A 23145-nucleotide genomic window follows, 5' to 3' on the forward strand; every position below is an offset into this window, starting at 1 on the left:
ATAAAGAGTAAAAAGGAGGGGAGAGAGTGGATCCCCTTGCCTTAATCCTCTTTTCCCTTTAAAGAAACCAAAATTATTGCCATTGACTGAAAGAGAATAAGTAGGACTGGTCACACATGCCATCACCAGATCAATGAAGTGTCTAGGGAACTTGAGAGCATACAACATTTGATATAAAAAATCCCATTCCACAGAATCATAAGCTTTTTTGAGGTCTATTTTAATTAAGCACCTTGGTGATGCAACTTTCTTATTGTAGAGCCTTGCCAAATCTTGACAAATAAGGACATTTTCTACAATGTTTCTACCCTTAACAAACCCTCCTTGATTCTCACTAACTATGTCAGGTAGGACTTTACCAAGTCTATTGCATAAAACCTTAGCCAACACCTTTTAAATTGTGTTAGCAATAGGACGAAATTCCAGTACACTAGTAGGATTGGAAGTTTTAGGAATAAGAGTAAGAGTTGTAGTATTCACCTGCTTTAATGGTTGACCAGTATGAAAAAAGTCCTTAATTACAGCAGTGACATCACCCCCAACAGTCTCCCAAGAGTCTTTAAAGAACTGACTTGAATATCCATCAGGTCCTGGAGATTTAGAGGACCCAATATCAAATAAGCATTCTTTAATTTCAATGTCAGTCACAGCAGCAAGCAACAGAGAGTGATGTTCCTCAGTAAGTAGCTTCCATTTCCTAACAGTAGGCACATAGACAGGCTTAGTAGGCATGGAAGATCCAAGGAGCCTTTTATAATAGTCCAAAAAAGCCTCCTCAATCTCAGGGCAGGTGGAGTACAGGCAGCCATCTAAGCCATGAATGCTCATAACTCTATTATGAACTTGCCTAGCTCTGATCTGAGAATGAAAAAACTTGTAATTTTCATCTCAATGAGATAACTAGTCAGCCTTAGCTTTCTGAGATAAGAAGTGTAGATACCCAGTATCTGCTGAGACTCCAACAAACACCCGATGATTATCGGACTACAACATGTTTTGGGATCGCAGCGTTTGATCGACAGTTTGTGTACAACTTTACGTCGAAAAACTTAAAACGATTTCGAAAACAAAACATTTCAAAACATTTCAAAAATACCTGGAGTGTTTAATGCATGGCGACGGGGTCGCGATGACACTAACTAGAGTCAAAACCGACACCGGACCAAAAATCGACTCGAAAATTCAAATCCCGACTCCAACAACGAGTCAAACCGAGTCAAACACAAAAACCAAAATATCTCAAACCTTCTATGCTAAGTTTTCCCGGATTCATGTTGGTCAAGTACCAAACATGTGACTACAAAACCTAGGATAGAACAAATCATGATTGCGTTTGTTGTGATAGTGACAACACAACTCGAAGTGCCGCGACGTGGCTCGCGCCTCTTTGAGCAGCCCAGGTGGCCACGTCGCTCAAAACTCACACAACCACTAATTCTCCTATAAATACCCCTCAAATGCCACCCATTTGAGACTTACGCGAGTGTCCGCCCCCTCTTTTCTCCCTTAAAATTCTCGACTCGACTTCTTAAGTCACAATCCGACGCGTATTTACGACCTACCGATCGTAAACACGAGCCTTACACATTTTTTGGTACCGTCATCATGCATTAAACCACTTGACCGACCACTTTGACCACTATACCATCACTAAACTTTTAAAACACTCTTTACTTACCAAAACGGTTTTAAACCGAGTTTTTTTCCGATCAAACGAGTTATTACACTTACGTCGGTCACTCGCCATAACCAAACATGTAAGTATGAGGGTGTAAAAATCATCTTTTATTATGTTTTCATTTGTTTCATGACTTTAACATGCTAAAACATGCATAACATGAACCAAAACATGGGATAAACGAGCCAAAACCGATTTTTGGTCTGAGGCAGAAGCCCCTTAGGTCGCCAAATGGCTCGCGCCTAAATGGGGTACGCAGACCAGAGATCAACCGTGTTTGTTCTCGTCATTTCCCTTAACCCATTTTTCATATATGTAATCGGTTTTTACCATTTCAAGTATTTTCTAAACCTTTTGTTTCATTTCACATGTTTTAACCATAAAGCATTTTTCACCCTTGGTTCTTCATACCATGACGGTTAAATCCGTGTTTCGGTGATAATATTTGGTTAATGACATTTAAAAGGTATTTTAAAGCCTTTTATTTCATTTCTTTACATTTTTAAACAAACACATTAGTCATCGACACAAAGTCATCCTTGGTTCTACATATCATGCCGGATTTTAACCCGGGTACGATGACGAGTACCGACTAATTACATTCAAAATGGACTTAAAACAATTAGTCCATAATCATTTTCAAAACTATTCATGTCAAGTTTGTCAAACCGAACCCGACACCGAATATCATCAAGTAATGATGATTATTCGAGTCTAGTTCTTCAAATTAACAAATGCGGTCTAAACGACCCTTTCAAAACCAAACCGGGTTCAAAAACCCATTTTTAACACGTTTTATAACGTTTTCTAAACAATCAGAGCACGGCATACAACCGTTGGCTAACCCGCGCCTCAAGCAGGCCTTTTCTTTCTCATTTTCAAAACCAGAGGGAGGCCCCTTACACCGCCGGCTGGCTCGCGCCTCTTATAGCCGTCTGGTACAGGGCCTGTTCCCTTCCAGCATTAGCCTAGGACGATCCCGACTCCGGTTAACCCGGATATAGGACGGATCAGATGACTATTCGATTATTTAAAACCATATTTGCAAAATGCCTTACTAAGACAAATGGATCGTGTTATGCACCCTAAACCTAATACGGTAAATGGATGTTTAATTTCCGTCTTGCATGCAAATCAACCATTAATCCAACTCGACATCTTATACTTGATATTTGGATTAAATCAACCGACTTAGAAAGCTCTCACATGTTAGGTTTAAATTATTGGATGCGCATTCATGCATTTAAACCGTTTTATCAACTTTTGCATTCAACCAACCAAGATCGATCAGTAGAGGCCGCTAAACGCGGGCGGGATTGGGTGTCTGATTAAAGGGCTTCCCAATACGTACCTTCACCTCTTACTCAGAAACTTTGGATAGTGGACGACCTTATCCAGGGCGTACGAGAGTCATTCTAGAGATAGGATGCTAAAGAGGGACGATTTCCTTATCTTTAGTACTTATGTCAAACGCTGCTTTGTGCTTCGATTTGACCGAGGTATAAAGTGGAATTCGAACGGGTTCTAGGCATCCCACAAATGCTTGGTGGCGACTCCGAACATCTCTAATCGTTTCGAGACCCTTACCGAGATTTAAACCGACCGATCTAAAACGATCCGGTCGAAGGCATTTTTACGCCGCCGAGCGTGGCTTTCAAAAGACCGCTATACGTCCACAGATTGGCTAGGCGTGTAGGTGGGCCATGTCCACAGATTGGCGACTCCGCTGGGGAAAACTAGGACACTTACGTCTTTGTGATCCCTAGATGGTGAGACTCGAACGAGGTCTTGGTTGGAATGCATTAATTGATATTACGGTCACGGTCGGGTTCCTTGTCCGGGCCCACAACCTAACCCTTTTCGACCAATTGGCTCGTCTCGTCGGCGTGAGTTTTCTCATCCCCGCGTTTCGAATCCCGATTGAGTCAAGCATACCATTGACGTTACACATTTCTGTTTCGTCAAAGAGCTTTCATCACTTTCGAGCACGAGGCTAGGGCACCCTCCTTACACATTTTGTTTGGATTGGTATCCCTCTCGCAAATCGGGGTTTGATTGCTTGTTGTGTAACCCACCCTTCTAAGCCAAAACCCGTGTCAGCATGATGCATAATATAATGAACTGTGAGTGCTTATGTGCTATTTGATCATAAGTCCTTCCGTGTCATTTTCAAACTTTCAAAAACACCCCTTTTTGCGCCGTTATAATGGCCATTTCAAACCTCGGTCTTTCGCCGACCGATGCACGCCTTTCTAGGCCGTCGTAATGACGATTTTCAAACCTGGTTTTGTATAACCATTTCAACACGCCTTTCTAGGCCGTCGTAATGACGATTTTCAAACCCGGTTTTGTATAACCATTTCAACACGCCTTTCTAGGCCGTCGTAATGACGATTTTCAAACCCGGTTTTGTATAACCATTTCAACACGCCTTTCTAGGCCGTCGTAATGACGATTTTCAAACCCGGTTTTGTATAACCATTTCAACACGCCTTTCTAGGCCGTCATAATGACGATTTTCAAACTCGGTTTTGTATAACCATTTCAACACGCCTTTCTAGGCCGTCGTAATGACGATTTTCAAACCTGGTTTTGTATAACCATTTCAACACGCCTTTCTAGGCCGTCATAATGACGATTTTCAAATCCGGTTTTGTATAACCATTTCAAATCACCTTTTTACGCCGTTATAATCGCCGCGTCTAGACACGGATTTTAACCCGTTTCGCGCCGACAATGGCTCTTTCAAAACCCGAGAAAAGCACACACCCTTTTCTCGAGACACTTTCGGATCCCGAGGACCATGCACCGTCCCCGAGACCTTTTCAAACATTTCAAACCCGATTTTCAAAACATACAATTTTTGAATTTCAAAACCGTCTTGGGAAGCAACACACTGTTTTCCGAGCCGACTCAAACTCAAACCGTCTTTTGCAAATAAACTTAAGACAACCCTTTCAACTGATCGACTTGCGGAGATTTCTATCTTCGGAAGCCGCCCATTAAAGCGACAAATGAATCTTTTTGAAAATTTCTATTTTCGAAAACTTTGGTCCATCATTCCAATTCCGCCTCGTGTCTATCGAGTCAAAGCAAACGTACTTATGGGTCTTTACTTATGAGTCGTCTCACCACAAGACCCGTCCAATGGCGTCGCGCCGTCATGATTGGACTCGTGTCAAAGGTTTGGTCAAACACCGTCACGTCATAAATCGAGTCAGCACCGAGGGACCACACACGGTCACCCCGTCTTGTTGAGTCGATCTTTGTCTCGTCCTTTGTGTTGTCTGCGTTCAGTCTTGGAACCGTGTCGGATTGAGTTGTAATATGAGCCGTTTTTCTGCCTCAGAGCCATGGCCCCATCTTCAACTTCGTCTGTCAACCACAACAACAATGATAACAACAGAGATGTCACAACTAATCAGCTAGCAAGCCTGCTTACCGCTCTTAAGGTCACCCTGGATCGCGTCGAGACCCGTATCGACGCCTTCGAGAACAAGGAAATTGGGGAACATAATACCCCACCTCTGACTGAAACTGAGAAGAGGCTGAAACTCTTGGAAGAACAACTCCTAGCCCGGGGTAACAACATCCACCTTGAAAATAACCGAAGGTTCGAACCTGTTGGGGACCAGTTACCTGACAACTTCACCCTGACTGATGTGCCTAAGTTCAAGGGAGTGGAAGATCCACTCAACCACATCCGTGCTTTCAAAGACTACATGGCCATTAAGGGGGTCAAACAAGAGCTTTTTACCAGGATCTTCCCATCCTCTTTGGAGCCGATTCCTCGCCAATGGTACTACTCCTTGGACCCGAAAAACCTTACTACTTGGGATGAGATCGCAGTTGAGTTTGCCAAACAGTATGCCGACAACGTCGAAATCCAGGCCAACACCCGTACTCTCGAGGTGTTAACCCAAAACGACAAGGAAGGGTTCACTGAGTTCCTAACCCGCGAGGAGGGTGAGTACTCAATTGGTCGAGAAGCCAAGTGAATCAACTCTGGTCGAGAAGTTTGTCAACAATCTCCGCCCGGTTTATGCCAACCTGCTGAGGTATCGAAATATCAAAACTTTTCAAGATCTGCAGATTTCGGGGACACGTATTGAGGACGACCTCCGAAAGGGTGTCTTAGCAAAGACCACTGGCGGGGGTTATCAAGGATCCACCTCAACCGGATCTCGCCCTTACGGACAGACAAACAAGATTGATGAGGTTAACCTCGTCGAACCATCTGCCAAGAAAACTGAACGCCCTCAGAGAGTGTTCACCAACATAGGGTCGACTTATGCAAGTGCCTTGAAAAGGCTCATGGACCAAGGGAAGTTACAACCGATCGGGCCCACCCCGGACCCGGCCGACGCCAAGAAATCCCGATTTTGGAAGCCCAACGCCTACTGCCAGTATCATCGAGGGAAAGGGCATGATACCGAAAATTGCTTCAAACTCAAGCACCTCATTCAAGACATGATTGAGAAGGGAGATTTAACTATACCCCCACCAACTAAGTCGAACAACAAGACGAATCCCCTGGGAATTCACGCCATCTCTGACTATGAGCCGACCCTAGACTGCTCTCATCTCATCTTGCCAATTGACGACGAGGTGAATGTTCTGGAAAAGGATCCTTCAGACGGAGCGTTCGTGTTCAGCGCTGCCACCATGCTCACTATGTTTCAGCAAGTTGAAGAGGCCATAGCCAGCCTCTCTGAAAGAATCACCCGACTCGACGACGCCTACCGTCGACTCATCTTCAATCCCCCAACACCGCGTCTGAGGGAGATTTCCCCAAGCATTCAAAATTACCCACCCCAGGATGGATTGCTCCCGCGACCATTCTGGCATAGACCTCACGAAAATCACCCTCAAAATAACTACCCTCAAAATAATTACCCTCAAAATAACTACCCCCATAAAAATCACTCTCACAAAAATATTCCCCACAAGAACTACCCACCGAGGAATACCCCTCCAAGGTATCCTCGAGACCCTGAAATTAACGGCATATGACGGGATGATGTTGAAGATGTATATGTCATCCCGGGGAAGGAAAAGCGGACGAAGGAAATCGGACATCTCACCCGGTCCGGACGTCCCTATCAGAATCCGAGCAACCCAGCGGTCGTTCCAACAACGAATGACCAAATCGTCCCGGAAGCGGACACTCAACCAAAAGCTCCCGAGAACTCAATCCTGAGACAGCTCCAGAAAGCAAAGGCCGAAATCTCAATTTGGCAATTGATCGCAACGTCTTTTGAGCGCCGACAGGCCTTACTGCAGGCCTTGGGGAAATTAACCGTGCCCTCCACCTCTTCCCCGGAAGAAATAGTGGCACACATGACGAGAGACGCCCCTGATCTGAGTAACCCGGTCGTCTTTTCCGATGAAGATATTCCCCTGTTCGGAGCCAATCATAACCTGGCTCTGTACATCACCGTACAATGCCTCCAGAAAAATATACCAATGGTCCTCGTGGATGACGGTTCCGCCGTGAATGTCATTCCTCTCAAAACTGCCCACAGGCTAGGTATCAAGGAATCTGATTTAATCCCAAAGAATCAAGGAGTACGCGCCTACGACGGCACTCGTCGCAAGGTCGCTGGGCTAGTCACTTTAACCGTCGCAACCGGGCCACTTGAAAGGCAAACCAGTTTTCAAGTGGTCGACATCGACGCGTCCTTCAACATGCTCCTGGGACGTCCCTGGATTCACGCCGTCAAGGCGGTCACATCAACGATCCACCAAAATATCAGGGTCCCCTTCAACGGGAAAACAATCACGATTCCCGCTTCCCTAATCAAAGCAGTTATGAGAAGAGGGGTAGCCTCCCAAACCATTGAGGAGGACGACAATGAAATGTGAGGTTTCCAAGCCGTGAATGCCATAACTGATGAACCTGCAACCTCTGAGTGTGACCCGTTCACCAACCTCACGATCAACCGTATCATGATGCGTCAGGGTTACTTCCCGGGTTTGCCGCTCAATCCACTAAAGGACCCATTGCCTCCCTTGAAACAAGCTAAGGTTCCCAACATTCCCTTTGGGCTGGGATACAAACCTACTGATAAAGATATCCAGGAGATGAACCTCCTAATCCGAAAACGCAAGAAGCACGGGGTTATCCTCCGTCCCTACCACCTGACTCTCAACGGATACTTTGTCCCCGAGGGAGAGTCTGAACTCTACCACGGCTTTCCGGAGCCAATCTATGACTCTGTGGGGAAGGCTAGATACCCGGGAGTGGAAGTCTTCCAAGACAGCTATTTTATCCCCGACAACATCGAAGCTGCATCAACTGAGTCCAAACCGTCACCATGCCTGGACGGACAAGCTGTCACACTCCTCTTCGGGGAAGATAACATCAAACACCTCGACTATGAGGACATCATCAACATCGCCCTGAAAGACAACCAATTTGATCCAACCGCCTTGATCTCCGATACTGACCCGGAGAAAGCCACCCAGGGCTGGAGGAAAACCATCAAGTGGATCGATCGCCAACGCCGCATTCTCAAGATAACAACTGGAGAAGGCCCTATGTTCAAGGAGGAAAGTGAGGAAGAGTCCGAGTCTGAGTCGGAGTCAGAGTCTGTCATAGCTCCTAACACTTCGGATGCCCCAGTCAAGGTCCCCTTCCCACTGTTTTATCACAAAGTCGTGGCTGATTCAGAGGCTGAGTCTACTAGGGTCACCCCCACTCCCATGAAAGGTGACAACCTGGAGCCTGTTCCAGGAGCCACTTCCTCTGTTGTGTCGCCTCTGACTGACCACGAGATGTCTGTCCTTTCCGAGCTTTTCGCTCGTGTCAACTTAATGAACGCTAAGTTTAGTTATGACTCGTCTCAATTTAACTGCAATGCAATTCTGAATTATCATGAGGAATTTGACTTGAGTGACTATCCACCTCACTTAGCCAAAGAACTTGACAAACGGGAAACCAGAACCCCCATCATTGAGGAAACCGAACCTATTAACATAGGAACCGACAATACACCTCAAGAACTTAGGATAGGGACAACCCTGGACCCCTAGGAAAGACAACAGTTCATTGACCTCCTCCACGAATACAAGGACGTGTTCGCCCGGGTCTTACGAGAGATATGCCTGGGATTGACAGAGAAATTGCAGAACACCGGATACCCATTAAACCCGGGGCTAAACCTGTGAAACAGAAGCTACGCCGGATGCGTCCTGAGTGGGCCCTAAAAATCAAGGAAGAGGTGGACAAATAGTTCAAGGCTGGGTTCATCAAATTGTCTGAATACTCTGACTGGGTGGCCAACATTGTGCCCGTAACAAAGAAAGACGGAAGAATTTGGGTTTGCGTCGACTTCAGGGATCTGAACAAGGCAAGTCCAAAAGACGACTTCCCTGTGCCACATGTTGACATCCTGGTGGACAACACCGCCGAGCATGCTCTCCTATCATTCATGGACGGGTATGCTGGGTACAACCAGATTAAGATGGCTGAGGAAGACATGCGCAAAACTGCGTTCACTACACAGTGGGGTACATATTGCTACACGGTCATGCCTTTCGGCCTCATCAACGCCGGAGCAACCTATCAAAGAACCGCTACCACTCTCCTACATGATATGATGCACAAGGAGGTAGAGGTATATGTCGATGACATGATCGTCAAATCAAAAGAACGGGACGGCCACATCAGTGCCCTCCGGAAATTCTTCGCTCGTCTACGGAAATATAACATGAGACTAAATCCTCAGAAGTGTGCATTCGGGGTCACCTCCGGAAAACTCTTGGGACATGTCGTCAGCAAAAGAGGCATTGAGATTGATCCAACTAAAATCAAAGCCCTTCAACAAATGCCTCGGCCTAGGAACGAGAAGGAGATTCGGGGATTTCTCGGTCAGGTCCAATACATCAGCCCGTTCATTGCCAAGCTCACTATGATCTGTGAACCAATATTCAAGAAGCTTCGTGCCTCCGATCACACCGATTGGGACGACGACTGTCAGAAAGCGTTCGACAGATAAAGGAGATCCTATCCAAACCTCCTGTCCTCATGCCACCTCAACCGGGATTCCTCTATCCCTATACCCGATCATTTGTTACCAACACAACCATGGGAGCAATGCTAGCACAAACAGTTGGCAACGAAGAGCGAGCCATCTAATACATCAGCAAAAAGTTCATTGAGTACGAGACGAGGTATACCCAACCGGAAAAGACATGCCTTGCCCTAGTATGGTCAACAAAGAAGCTGCGGCATTACATGCTCAGCTACTCGGTCCACATCTACTCCAAGATGGACCCGGTTAAATACATCTTCGAAAAACCCGTGCTAAACGGAAGGCTGTCTAGATGGACACTCATGCTGTCCGAGTTTGATCTCAAGTTTGTACCCCTCAAGGTTATCAAGGGAAGAGCAATCGCAGATTTCCTAGCCGAAAATCCCATCAACGAGGATCCAACGACCGACACATGGTCACTTCCTGACGAAGACATCCTGTGCCGACTCTGACGCATGGGACCTATACTTTGATGGTGCATCTAATCTGAGAGGCTTCGGGGTAGGAATCCTTCTAATATCACCAGAGGGAGAACATGTTCCGATCTCGGTCAAGCTGGACTTCGCCGTCACCAACAATGCCGCTGAATATGAAGTATGTCTCATCGGCCTACAAGCAGCCATCACACTGGGCATCAAGAGATTGAGGGTCCATGGCGATTCCTCACTCATCATCAATCAGGTATCCGGATCATGGAAAATCCGATCTGACAGCTTAGCTCCCTACCGAGCAAAGATCAATCAAGAGGCCGAGTTCTTCGACCAAGTCGACTATTTCCACTTGCCGTGAGAGGAGAATCAATTTGCTGATGCCCTGGCAAAACTTGCCGCGCTCGTCAACATACCTGACGACATGACATCGATGTCCCTATGTGTCGAAAGACGGAGCGAGCCAGCTCACATTTGTGCCATTATCGACGACGAGGAAAGCCATGATGAAACTCGGTACCAAGCCATCCTCAATTACAAAACCAAAAACGAATTTCCTCCCAACTCTGATCAAAGAGGACAAAGAGCCATCCGTTTACTTGCATCACAATTCGTGATAAACCAAAATCAACTCTACAAAAGAACACCCCAAGGAATTCTCCTCCTTTGCATTGACCATCACAAAGCCAAGAAGGTCATGGGAGAGGTCCACGACGGAGAATGTGGCCCTCACTTGAGTGCAATGATGCTTACACGGAAAATCATGCGACTAGGTTACTACTGGACAACCATGGAGGCCGATTGTCGTAACTACGTCAAACATTGCCACAATTGCCAAATCTTCGCCAACATACAACACATACCACCATCCCTTTTATACACTATGACATCACCCTGGCCATTCTCAACCTGGGGCATCGACATCATCGGAAAAGTCAACCCGATAGGCATCAAGGGGCATTGCTTCGTCCTCGTCGCCATCGACTACTTCACCAAATGGGTGGAAGCACGGTCATATGCAGTCTTGACCGCCAAACAAGTGGCCAAGTTCATTCAAAACAACATCATCTGCCGATATGGTGTACCCCATGAAATCATCAGCGATCAAGGCTCTCACTTCCGGGCGGAAACTCAAACCTTGCTGGACAAATACAAGATCAAACGACATCGATCATCCCCCTACCGTCACCAAACTAACGGAGCGGTGGAGGCAGCGAACAAAACTCTTGTTACCATTATCAATAAAATGCAAGACAACTACCGCGATTGGCCGAGCAAACTCTCATTCGCACTCTGGGGATACCGAACCTCCATTCGAACACCGACAGGCGCCACACCCTTCTACCTAGCATACGGTATGGAGGCGGTTCAACCGGTAGAGTTAGAGGTCCCATCTCTACGCATTCTATTGGAGAGTCAAGTCCCTGAGGCGGAATGGACCCGTCAAAGGTACGAACAACTCACTCTTCTAGATGAACGGCGACTCAACGACTTGCACAACGTCCAGCTATACCAACGACGTATAGAGCAGGCATTCAACAAGAAGGTTAAACCCATAAACATCCAGGAGGGCGACTTGGTCCTCAAGTCAATTCGAGCACCATTACCCGTCGATCCGAGGGGAAAATTCAAACCCAACTGGGCCGGGCCATACCTGGTCAAGAAAATACTTTCGGGGGGCGCAATGAGACGGAGTGACCTAGACGGGGAGGACTTTACAAACCCGACCAACCTAGACCAAACTCAAGAAATACTACCCTTGAACCCTATCAGTCAACAACCTAGCCTAGTTTTGCAACTAGCAACCACCTCAACCCTTTTTAAGTCAAGTTCCTCAATACGTTCTGATTTGAAATTGCATGTTTTTCGAGTCTAAGCTACGACACCTTGCCCGTTTCGAATGTCCTTTGATCCGTCAAAGGCAACGTCCATTTGCACTACAAAAAACAAACCCCCTGAACTACGAGCATGGTTTGATTTCACCTCTTTAGGTGAATACGTAGGCAGTCCCTCTTATGCATGAGGGATACAACCACAAAACCCAATCAAATTCACAAAACATTTCGAACTACGATCATGGTTTGATTTCACCTCTTCAGGTGAATACGTAGGCAGTCCTTTCTCACACAAGAAGGATACAACCATCCCCACAATAAAAAAAAAAACATTACCCACATACAAAAAACATCCCCATCAAAAAAGTGAAAGGGAAAACCATTCCCTTTCCCACAAAATACAAAAATGAGCCTTTCTCCCTTTCGACAAAGTACCACTTTCCCAAGTGCAATTGTTGAGGACGATTTAAATTGAATTGCCTTTACAAAATGGATGGAAGAAACAAGCGTTCACAATTTTCGACACGAGCAATCCTCTTATTTAATTAATAATGGGAGGGATTACAATTTCAACAACAAATAAAGCTCGACGGGTCTACAACTTGTCGAAGCTAAGGTGTCAACTAACACACCTCACATAATAAAACTAGCACAACACACACAACAACTAGCTAGTACAACATAATAAAAACCTACAACAAGAATACAACATAATAATAAAGTGGGTAATGGAGGTCTTCACTCTTCCATTCTACCCTGCCTTTTCCCTCGGGGTACATCTTCCCCTTGTTCTTCTTGTTGGCCCGCCTAGCATGGACTTCTTCCTCAGAACGGATCCTAAACGGATCTAAGACGGCGACGGCCTCCGATCTAGCACAAGACCCCATGTTCGACCCAAAAAGGACCAATGCACGACCCACCATATTCTTGGGGCCGGAACTCCTCCTCTTCGGTGGTCTCATCACATAAGGGGTAGCTCCATCAACATACTCCTCAAAGAAGGCACGGTTGGCCTTGCCAACCTCTCGATACTTCAAGTCGGCAACCTCGTCCTTACGGAATTTGGATCTCTCTTCCAAGGACGGAGCTCGTGACCACTTGCGGGAGTCACCCATGTCGTGGCAACGGGGTTTGGTACCTCCCAAAGTGGCCGAGTGGCCCATCACCTTTCAAAGAACTCCACAAGCTCGGAGTTCCGGAAAACATCCTCTTGGACAAGAGTATCTTGAGCGGGCACCTTTTGTTGACGCCCCATTTGCCTCATGAGCTTTTCGGGATAAATGAAGGAAACAACCTTCAAGCCCACCACCATCAAAGAACGAGGACTAGCACCCGAAGCGGGCAACCCCGTGAAGGACCTCAAGTGCCACCACGGCACCACCCAACGGATATGAGGACCACCCTCCTCCGCCAATCTTGCGGCCCAATAGGCCTCAGTGGAAGCAAAACTATCCGGGTACAATTTCTTCCTCATGGTAAGGTGACGGAAGGAATAAGAAGAAGGATTAACCGGAGGCTCTACATACCTTAGCCTCTCCAATAGCCACACTTAGAGGATCCTTGGCGATCCAAAAGAGGGAGCTTCTCCACAAGAGCCTTCCTTGTCCAAAGCTTGGATAATCTCTCCAAGCACCAACCATGATGGATCTCTACCATGCTCCATTTGCTCAATCACATGGATAAGGGTCATGCTACCATGGCATCTTGGCCCCTCCTTCTTCAAGACATCAACAAAGAAATACACATGGACAAGGCAAAATGCAAGAGCCCTTCTCCTAGCAACCTCCGAGACATTAGCATCTAACCGATTCGAGAAGATGTTGATAAGAGCCAACATATCCACACCATGTGGAGCAAGAAGAAAGTTAACTTGGCTTGTTGATAAGCCCAACATGGAACAGAATTTCTCCTTGTAGCACAACCGAGTCGGAGGAAGCACCGGAGCACAACCCGGCCACCCACCAATGACTCCAACTTCTTCGGCAAGAGGACAAATTTCACCTTTCGGGAAAACGAAAACATGATGTTTCGAATCCCAAAACCGAGAACATGCTTCAAGAAACGAAGGTTGCACCTTGACTTGACGAAGCACCAACAATTGACCAACTCCCATGCAATCGAGTTGATACTTCTCGGGAGGCGACAAATCCCGGCACCATTGTCGCAAGGCGTTCTCGAAAGCAACCATGAAATATTTTTGTGGAAGAAGAGCAGGTTTTGTAGAGATGTTTTTGTGTTTTGGATGATTAAACAATGAAGCGCAAACATCCCTATTTATACAAAATGATCAACGCATTTTTCAGAAAAAGAGGAGAGCCGGCTTCCATCGCCAAGACGCTCGCGCCTCTTTGAGGCTTCTCCAGGATTCCCGCTGTTGACTTGTCTCTTTCAACATGTGTTTTCTCCTGACACCTCAAACCTCCCGCCAGGAACCTCGCGCCTCTTCGGGATGATCCGGGAAATTTTGTGTTTCTTCACACTCACATTTCCTTGTTTTCGCGTTTTACGAAATCCGACACGGTTCCCATGACGTAGCTTTAAACATACGGATTTTTCTTTCTTTTTTTAAAGGGGGGAAGGGCCAGTCGCCCTGATCCGCGATGGATCGTTTCCATGTCAGTCGAAATTCCGAAAATTTTTCGCTTTTTCACAAATCAAAAATCGAAACCGAAGATTGATAACACGACGTCAATTTTCCTCCAAAATTCAAGCACTCGCAAACTCGAGTCTTGACATCAAAAATCAAATATACTCGCAAAAATCCTTTTCTAAAAAATTCTTTCCTGACGGTTTGAGTTTGAATTTTTCGAGTCAATTTCAATGATTTTGACGCAATTTAATTCACGACACGAGTTAATTGCTCAATTTTCTGTCAATTCCTTTTGAATTCCGAACGTGACGACTTGTCACGGAATTTTCAAAAGTCACTTCAAAATTTCAAATTTTAACTTCAAGTCATCTTGGTTAATTTTTGTTTTTCAATCAAATGCTTTTACGTGTTTGCATTTATGCGTATGTGCTATCTGTTGCCTGTTTTCTACACTAACGATGCAGGAACTGGTGCAAAGCAAAAGGAGAATCAAGCAGCCGACAACGCTCCTCGAAACACAACGCAAAAAAGCCAAAAATCACTAAACAAACCACAATCCAAAAACACATATATACAAACCGCCTTACGCAAAATACATCGACAAACGACTATCATACAGACACTGGCCTAAAACAAACGTCTATCATACAGACACTGGCCTAAAACAGACGTCTATCATACAGACACTGGCCTAAAACAAACGTCTATCATACAGACACTGGCCTAAAACAAACGTCTATCATACAGACGCTGGCCTAAAACAAACGTCTATCATACAGACACTGGCCTAAGACAACGAACTGGGGGCTATCCGCCACCTACCGAACTAAGCACTCCCTACCCTTCCGATTAGAAAGGAAAGGGAGCAACACGGGAAACAGAGGAGCAACAACGAAAGCAGAGGAGGTTACCATGACGATAACCCCGCGCTCCTGCTCCATGACAAAAAAGAAGACAGTGTCTTGCAGACTTCGGATGATGAGGAGGCCAAGAACCATGATGCGATGCACCATTCCGATACTGAACCCCACTTATCAGCCACCCTGTCTATGAGCCACAACAAAAAGGACAAACCGGCCATATCAGCCACCTATCCTCCTCTACAGAAGCATCCTCCACCACCGCCTCGAATACGGCAGCCTCCTCGGCCGCTACATCCCCTCCAGGATCGACTTCCTCCTCCAAAGACTCAACAACGGACCCCATCGGTCCCAGACGATACCCTGCGATCAAAAAACAACAACAAAAAAACGTCAGCCGAAATTTCGGCATTACGATGGCATGAAATGGATAAACCCAAAAACAAAAAAAACAACCTGCAATACAAAAACCAAGGGGCAATCCCGCCCCCAAACCACTCACAAAAAAAGACACAAAAATGACTTGTCCCTCTTTTCAAGCAAAAGACGAGTCAAAACCACAAAAACGGCATTTCAAGACCCATACAAGGTCTGCCAACAACCCAAAATACATTCCCGACACAATGGGATTTTTCTACGGTTCAAAAAGGCAATTCATACGCTAATTTGAGCCCCAAACCGGTCAAAAATCCAAAAACGACCGCAAAAAGGCAAACGTGATTTTATCACGCCCCAAGGTGACCTAAAATACCAATAAGGTCCATTTCAAGGCAAACTGACTCAATTCAAGCTCAAACAGACGCTTATTTTGTCAGACGTAAGACCGTCGCAAAAGGCAAAAATCCAATTTTGCCCACAAACATCCAACGAAGGTCCTTAGATGGCAAACACGGGTTTTCCCAACTACAATGCAACCTAGTGGGACCCACTACCCAAGCAAATAAACTTGGCATTGTGAAATGAGACGGTTTCTCGCCTCAATCACGTTTTTCGAGCACAGGGAGCGGGAACGGGGATCAAAATGCAAACTAAAAGCACCCCTATACTCCTAAACAGGTTTCTAACCTAATACAAACATCAATTACACTCAAAATTGGCTCAATCAAAAACGCCCAATTCGATTTTTAGGGCAAAATTTCGCCCTAATTCAATCAAGCTAAAATCGACAAATTTGAAAGGATTCAAGAGGAAATACTTACCTTGAGATGACATTTGTTGACAATGGCACAAGCAAAAGCAAGCTAGAAGGTCCTTTAATGGCGATTTTGGCGAGATTTTGAGGTTGAAGATGAATAATCATCCGCAGCTCAACCTCGCGTCTTTTTAACAGAAAATAGGGAAGCCGACTTCTATCGCCAGATGGCTCGCGCCTAAACCAGGCCTCCCCTTTTCTTTTCAGCGAAATTTGGGCTTTGGCCCAATTTCCCATGACAAATTCCAAAATTTTCGTTGACGATATTGAATGTCGTCATTTCCTCGAAAACAAACAAAACCAAATAGTGAAAATTCAAATTCGCTATTTTCAAAAACTTCAAGCAAACGGCGATCGAAACCGCCAACTTCAAAAAACAAAAGCGAAAATTCAAAATCGCTATTTTCCTCCAACTTCAAAATAACAGCGAAAATTCAAAAACCGCTATTTCTCCAAATTTCAAGCAACGGCGGCACATAAACCGTCACTTCGATCAATAGTGAAGATTTCAAATTCACTATTTCATCAAATGTCAATGGCGGCACATAAAACGTCACTTCAATCAATAGTGAAGATTCCAAATTCACTATTTCTTTCAAATGTCAACGGCGGCAGATAAACCGTCACTTCAATCAATGGTAAAGATTCCAAATTCACTATTTCCATCAAATGTCAACGGCGTCACATAAACCGTCACTTCAAACGCTATAGCAAACTCAAATTTGCTATTTTCCTTCAAAATTAGAACAAACGGCGATCAAAACCGCCACTGCAAATTCAAACCGAAGAGTGAAAATTCCAAATTCACTATTCCCTCAAATACCAGCAGGGGGCTTCCTCGCGAAACCCACTCATTCCAAAAATAGTGATAGTGAGAACCCATACTCACTATTTCCCCAGCGACATCATGAGTTCGCTATTTTCGAAACAAGCTCAATCGACGCGGCTACTCCATGGTCAACCGACCGCACCACGGCTGGCGAGCCTTTGTCCGCACCCTTCCAAGGACACATCTCGAAGATGCCTCGGGTACATTTCCTTGTCTCAGCTGGCGAGCCTTACAACGCATCGCGGCTGGTGAGCCCTCCTCACATACGCACCACGGCTGGCGAGCCTTTGTCCGCACCCATCCAAGGACACATCCCGAAGATGCCTCGGTTACATTTCCTTGTCTCGGCTGGCGAGCCTTACAACGCATCGCGGCTGGCGAGCCCTCCTCACATACGCACCACGGCTGGCGAGCCTTTGTCCGCACCCATTCAAGGACACATCCCGAAAATGCCTCGGGTACATTTCCTTGTCTCGGCTGGCGAGCCTTACAACGCATCGCGGCTGGCGAGCCCTCCTCACATACGCACCATGGCTGGCGAGCCTTTGTCCGCAACCTTTCAAGGACAGATCCCGAAGATGTCTCGGGTACATTTCCTTATCACAGCTAGCGAGCCTTTGTCCGCAAACGTGCAAGGACATATCCGAAGATGCCTCAGGTATGACTCCTTCCTATGGCTGGCGAGCCTTTGTACGTAGTCTAACGGACTTTAAACGACACGCACGGGCAGTCGACAGACTCTAAAATGTTCCCGACGACAGGTCCTTGACTCATACCCTCGAGTCGCCTTGGCGTCGCCCTTCCCGACGGCGGGTCCTTGGCCCGAATCCTTTCGAGCCGCCTCGACGTCGCTTGGGTCTTCAGGTTGTAATCTTCGATTGACCTGGGGACTCTACTTTGACTTTCGCCCTGTCCAAGCCTCGGTCAAAGTGGGGGCTCAGAGATACCCGATGATCTGCTGAGACTCCAACAAACACCCGATGATTATCGGACTACAACATGTTTTGGGATCGCAGCGTTTGATCGACAGTTTGTGTACAACTTTACGTCGGAAAATTTAAAACGATTTCGAAAACAAAACATTTCAAAAATACCTGGAGTGTTTAATGCACGGCGACGGGGTCGCGATGACACTAACTAGAGTCAAAACCGACACCGGACCAAAAACCGACTCGAAAATTCAAATCCCGACTCCAACAATGAGTCAAACCGAGTCAAACACAAAAACCAAAATATCTCAAACCTTCTATGCTAAGTTTTCCTGAATTCATATTGGTCAAGTACCAAACATGTGACTACAAAACCTAGGATAGAACAAATCATGATTGCGTTTGTTGTGATAGTGACAACACAACTCGAAGTGCCGCGACGTGGCTCGCGCCTCTTTGAGCAGCCCAGGTGGCCACGTCGCTCAAAACTCACACAACCACTCATTCTCCTATAAATAACCCTCAAATGCCACCCATTTGAGACTTACGCGAGTGTCCGCCTTCTCTTTTCTCCCTTAAAATTCTCGACTCGACTTCTTAAGTCACAATCCGACGCGTATTTACGACCTACCGATCGTAAACACGAGCCTTACACATTGTTTGGTACCGTCATCATGTATTAAACCACTTGACCGACCACTTTGACCACTACACCATCACTAAACTTTTAAAACACTCTTTACTTACCAAAACGGTTTTAAACCGAGTTTTTTTCCGATCAAACGAGTTATTACACTTACGTCGGTCACTCGCCATAACCAAACATGTAAGTATGAGGGTGTAAAAATCCTCTTTTATTATGTTTTCATTTGTTTCATGACTTTAATATGCTAAAACATACATAACATGAACCAAACATGGGATAAACGGGCCAAAACCGATTTTTGGTCTGAGGCAGAAGCCCCTTAGGTCGCCAAATGGCTCGCGCCTAAATGGGGTACTCAGACCAGAGATCAACCGTGTTTGTTCTCGTCATTTCCCTTAACCCATTTTTCATATTTGTAATCGGTTTTTACCATTTCAAGTATTTTCGAAACCTTTTGTTTCATTTCACATGTTTTAACCATAAAGCATTTTTCACCCTTGGTTCTTCATACCATGACGGTTAAATCCTTGTTTCGGTGATAATATTTGGTTAATGACATTTAAAAAGTATTTTAAAGCCTTTTATTTCATTTCTTTACATTTTCAAACAAACACATTAGTCACCGACATAAAGTCATCCTTGGTTCTACATACCATGCCGGATTTTAACCCGGGTACGATGACGAGTACCGACTAATTACATTCAAAATGGACTTAAAACAATTAGTCCATAATCATTTTCAAAACTATTCATGTCAAGTTTGTCAAACCGAACCCGACACCGAATATCATCAAGTAATGATGATTATTCGAGTCTAGTTCTTCAAATCAACAAATGCGGTCTAAACGACCCTTTCAAAACCAAACCGGGTTCAAAAACCCATTTTTAACACGTTTTATAACGTTTTCTAAACAGTCAGAGCACGGCATACAACCGTTGGCTAACCCGCGCCTCAAGCAGGCCTTTTCTTTCTCATTTTCAAAACCAGAGGGAGGCCCCTTACACCGCCGGCTGGCTCGCGCCTCTTATAGCCGTCTGGTACAGGGCCTTTTCCCTTCCAGCATTAGCCTAGGACGATCCCGACTCCGGTTAACCCGGATATAGGACGGATCAGATGACTATTCGATTATTTAAAACCATATTTGCAAAATGCCTTACTAAGACAAATGGATCGTGTTATGCACCCTAAACCTAATACAGTAAATGGATGTTTAATTTCCGTCTTGCATGCAAATCAACCATTAATCCAAATCGACATCTTATACTTGATATTTGGATTAAATCAACCGACTTAGAAAGCTCTCACATGTTAGGTTTAAATTATTGGATGCGCATTCATGCATTTAAACCGTTTTATCAACTTTTGCATTCAACCAACCAAGATCGATCAGTAGAGGCCGCTAAACGCGGGCGGGATTGGGTTTCTGATTAAAGGGCTTCCCAATACGTACCTTCACCTCTTAGTCAAAAACTTTGGATAGTGGACGACCTTATCCAGGGCGTACGAGAGTCATTCTAGAGATAAGATGCTAAAGAGGGACGATTTCCTTATCTTTAGTACTTATGTCAAACGCTGCTTTGTGCTTTGATTTAACCGAGGTATAAAGTGGAATTCGAACGGATTCTAGGCATCCCACAAATGCTTGGTGGCGACTCCGAACATCTCTAATCGTTTCGAGACCCTTACCGAGACGAAACCGACCGATCTAAAACGATCCGGTCGAAGGCATTTTTACGCCGCCGAGCGTGGCTTTCAAAAGACCGCTATACGTCCACAGATTGGCTAGGCAAGTAGGTGGGCCATGTCCACAAGACGCTATGGTGCATTTTACATAGTTGCCTATAAGACTCAGTTGCATCAGTCTCAGTTGCAAGAAGACCCAAATCAGTGGGATTTGTATGCGTAGCCAGTTGAAGCTCCTCCAAGAGAGCCTTAGCAACAACTACTATTTTCCCAATATCAGAAAAGCCATTTCTATTAAGCATTCTCAGAGGCTTCTTGATATTTTTCAATTTAGTCACCAATTTAAACATAGGAGTCCCATTTATCTGACAGTTCCAAGACTGATGCACAATATTCTTGAATTCAGGATCCATGCTCCACATATTATAGTACTTAAACTCTTTTTTTTCTCCCAACTTATACTCCTATAGCAGACAATAGCAGTATGATCAAATAACCTCTCAGGGAGGAAATGTGCATAAGAATTAGGGTATAAATCCATCCACTCAACATTCACCAAAAATCTATCAATCCTAGAAAATCCCCTTGTAGCAGGAGCTTGCTTGTTATTCCAAGTGAAGAAAGCACCCCGTCCCTTAATATCATTGAAACCACAATAATGAACACAGTCTCTAAAGTCAGAAATATCAGCTCATAGAACATCATTGCCAATTCTCTCATTAAAATTTAACACATTATTGAAATCCCCACAGACCCTCCAAGAACTATGATATTGATTTTTCATAGTCCTTAGATGAGTCTATAGATCTTGTCTCTCCACATCATCATTAGAGCCATAAACAATAGACAACAAAAAATTATCTCCTGTAGCTAGTTCAGTCACCTGAACTGTAATAACTTGAGCATTCATATGAAGAGGGGTAATACCAAAAACTTGAGGATCCCCGATAGTCCAAATTCTATCTCTATGATGGTGATGATCATAATTATTTATTCCTTTTCAGTGAGTCCCTAAAACTTGTAAAACATTATCAAACTCATGTTCTTTTATTTTAGTTTCCACCAAACCACATAATCTTATATTATTCTGAAAAAGAAATTGCTTAACATCTAATTGCTTGTTAATCCCATTTATTCCTCTCACATTCCAACAGCCAATTCTATCCATTGACAACAAATCCAGGTGGTTCCTCCGATCTCCAATTCAAATTAGCCCTAGAAGTGGGACTAGCTGTGAGAACTTCCACATAAGATTTAGCAGGGGAAACATTCACAGGAGTGACATGTTCCTGCCTAGAGATTTGTTGTATGACAGGCACAGAAGTAAGCACTGAAGAATTATGGTAAGTAGGGCCACCAAAAGGCACCTCAGGCACCTTTGGAGGGTCAGGAACCTTATTTCTCTGAACAGGTCTCCAAACCTGCTGAGATTGTTTGGGGACAGGTTTAGCCAGAGGGACATTAGGTTTCTTCTTTTTGCACATCTCTGAAGTATCACCTATTCCTTTACAGGAGCTACAAACTGAAGGTTTCCATTCGTACTCCACCAAAATACTAACCTCTTTGCCCAGTTCATCTAGGAAATGAAGCTTTTCAGGAAATTCCTGGCCAACTTCAACCTCAACCAACAGACGAGCATATCCCAATCTAGTTCTATCCTCAGTAGCCCCATCTCGTTTAATAAATTTGCCCAGCAAATCTGCTAACTTTTCCAGGCAAGTTTTGCTCCAAAACTTAAGAGGCAGCCCACAAAGACGAAGCCAAATAGGGACAAACTGAACTCGTTCCTTAACCAATCTGCAATCCTCAGCCCAGGGTTTGACAACTAAAGGTTTGTTGTCGAACATGGGAAAACCTTGCTGTAAAACGAGGGATTGGCATTCTTTAGTCGGGAAATGCACCAAAAAAACACCATTTGGAAGGAAAGATATTTTATCAATTTCGTATGCCGCCCAGATCTTCCTAACAAATCCCTCTAATAGTTCCCAAGGAGGATTACTCCCTAACACATAACAAACAACAGCAGTATCCCAGTAATTCAATTCAGACTCCACACCAGCTTTAGTAAATTGCAACAACTTAGAAGCAGCAGGGGTTTGAGATTTCTTAGGAGATGTGGTTTTTTTACCTTTAACTTCAGTCCACTCTGATGCATCTTCAACCGAATTACTGTCAGAAACCTCTGCTTCATCCACTATAGTAGTAAGATCCAATTCAAGAATTCCAACAATTTCACTTACTTCTCTCGTCTTTTGAGCATCTGCAAATTGAGGAACCGCAGGCGTTTGAGACGAAGACGGGATGTCCATATCAAGATGTAGATCAGAACAATCAGAAAAAGAAAGACGGATTTTAGCACGCGATTTGATTTTATTTTTTAGCTGGGATTTTTTTTGTGATTTTCCTTGCCATTGTGCAAGTTAGAACCCTAATAAATC

General features: G+C 44.9%; 1 protein-coding gene across 1 annotated transcript; it reads right to left on the reverse strand.

The window, feature by feature from the left end:
• Positions 1–847: 847 nt before the first annotated feature.
• On the reverse strand, positions 848–21613 carry LOC141650268 (uncharacterized). Its single transcript, XM_074458668.1, has 4 exons — positions 21591–21613; positions 21264–21378; positions 20856–21171; positions 848–858 (listed from the first exon to the last, which is right to left on the reverse strand). Exons 1-4 carry the CDS (start codon positions 21611–21613, stop codon positions 848–850), a joined length of 465 nt encoding a protein of 154 aa, XP_074314769.1.
• Between the last annotated feature and the right edge of the window lie 1532 nt (positions 21614–23145).

This window comes from Silene latifolia, chromosome 1, assembly GCF_048544455.1.
Source record: "Silene latifolia isolate original U9 population chromosome 1, ASM4854445v1, whole genome shotgun sequence".
NCBI lineage: Eukaryota > Viridiplantae > Streptophyta > Magnoliopsida > Caryophyllales > Caryophyllaceae > Silene > Silene latifolia.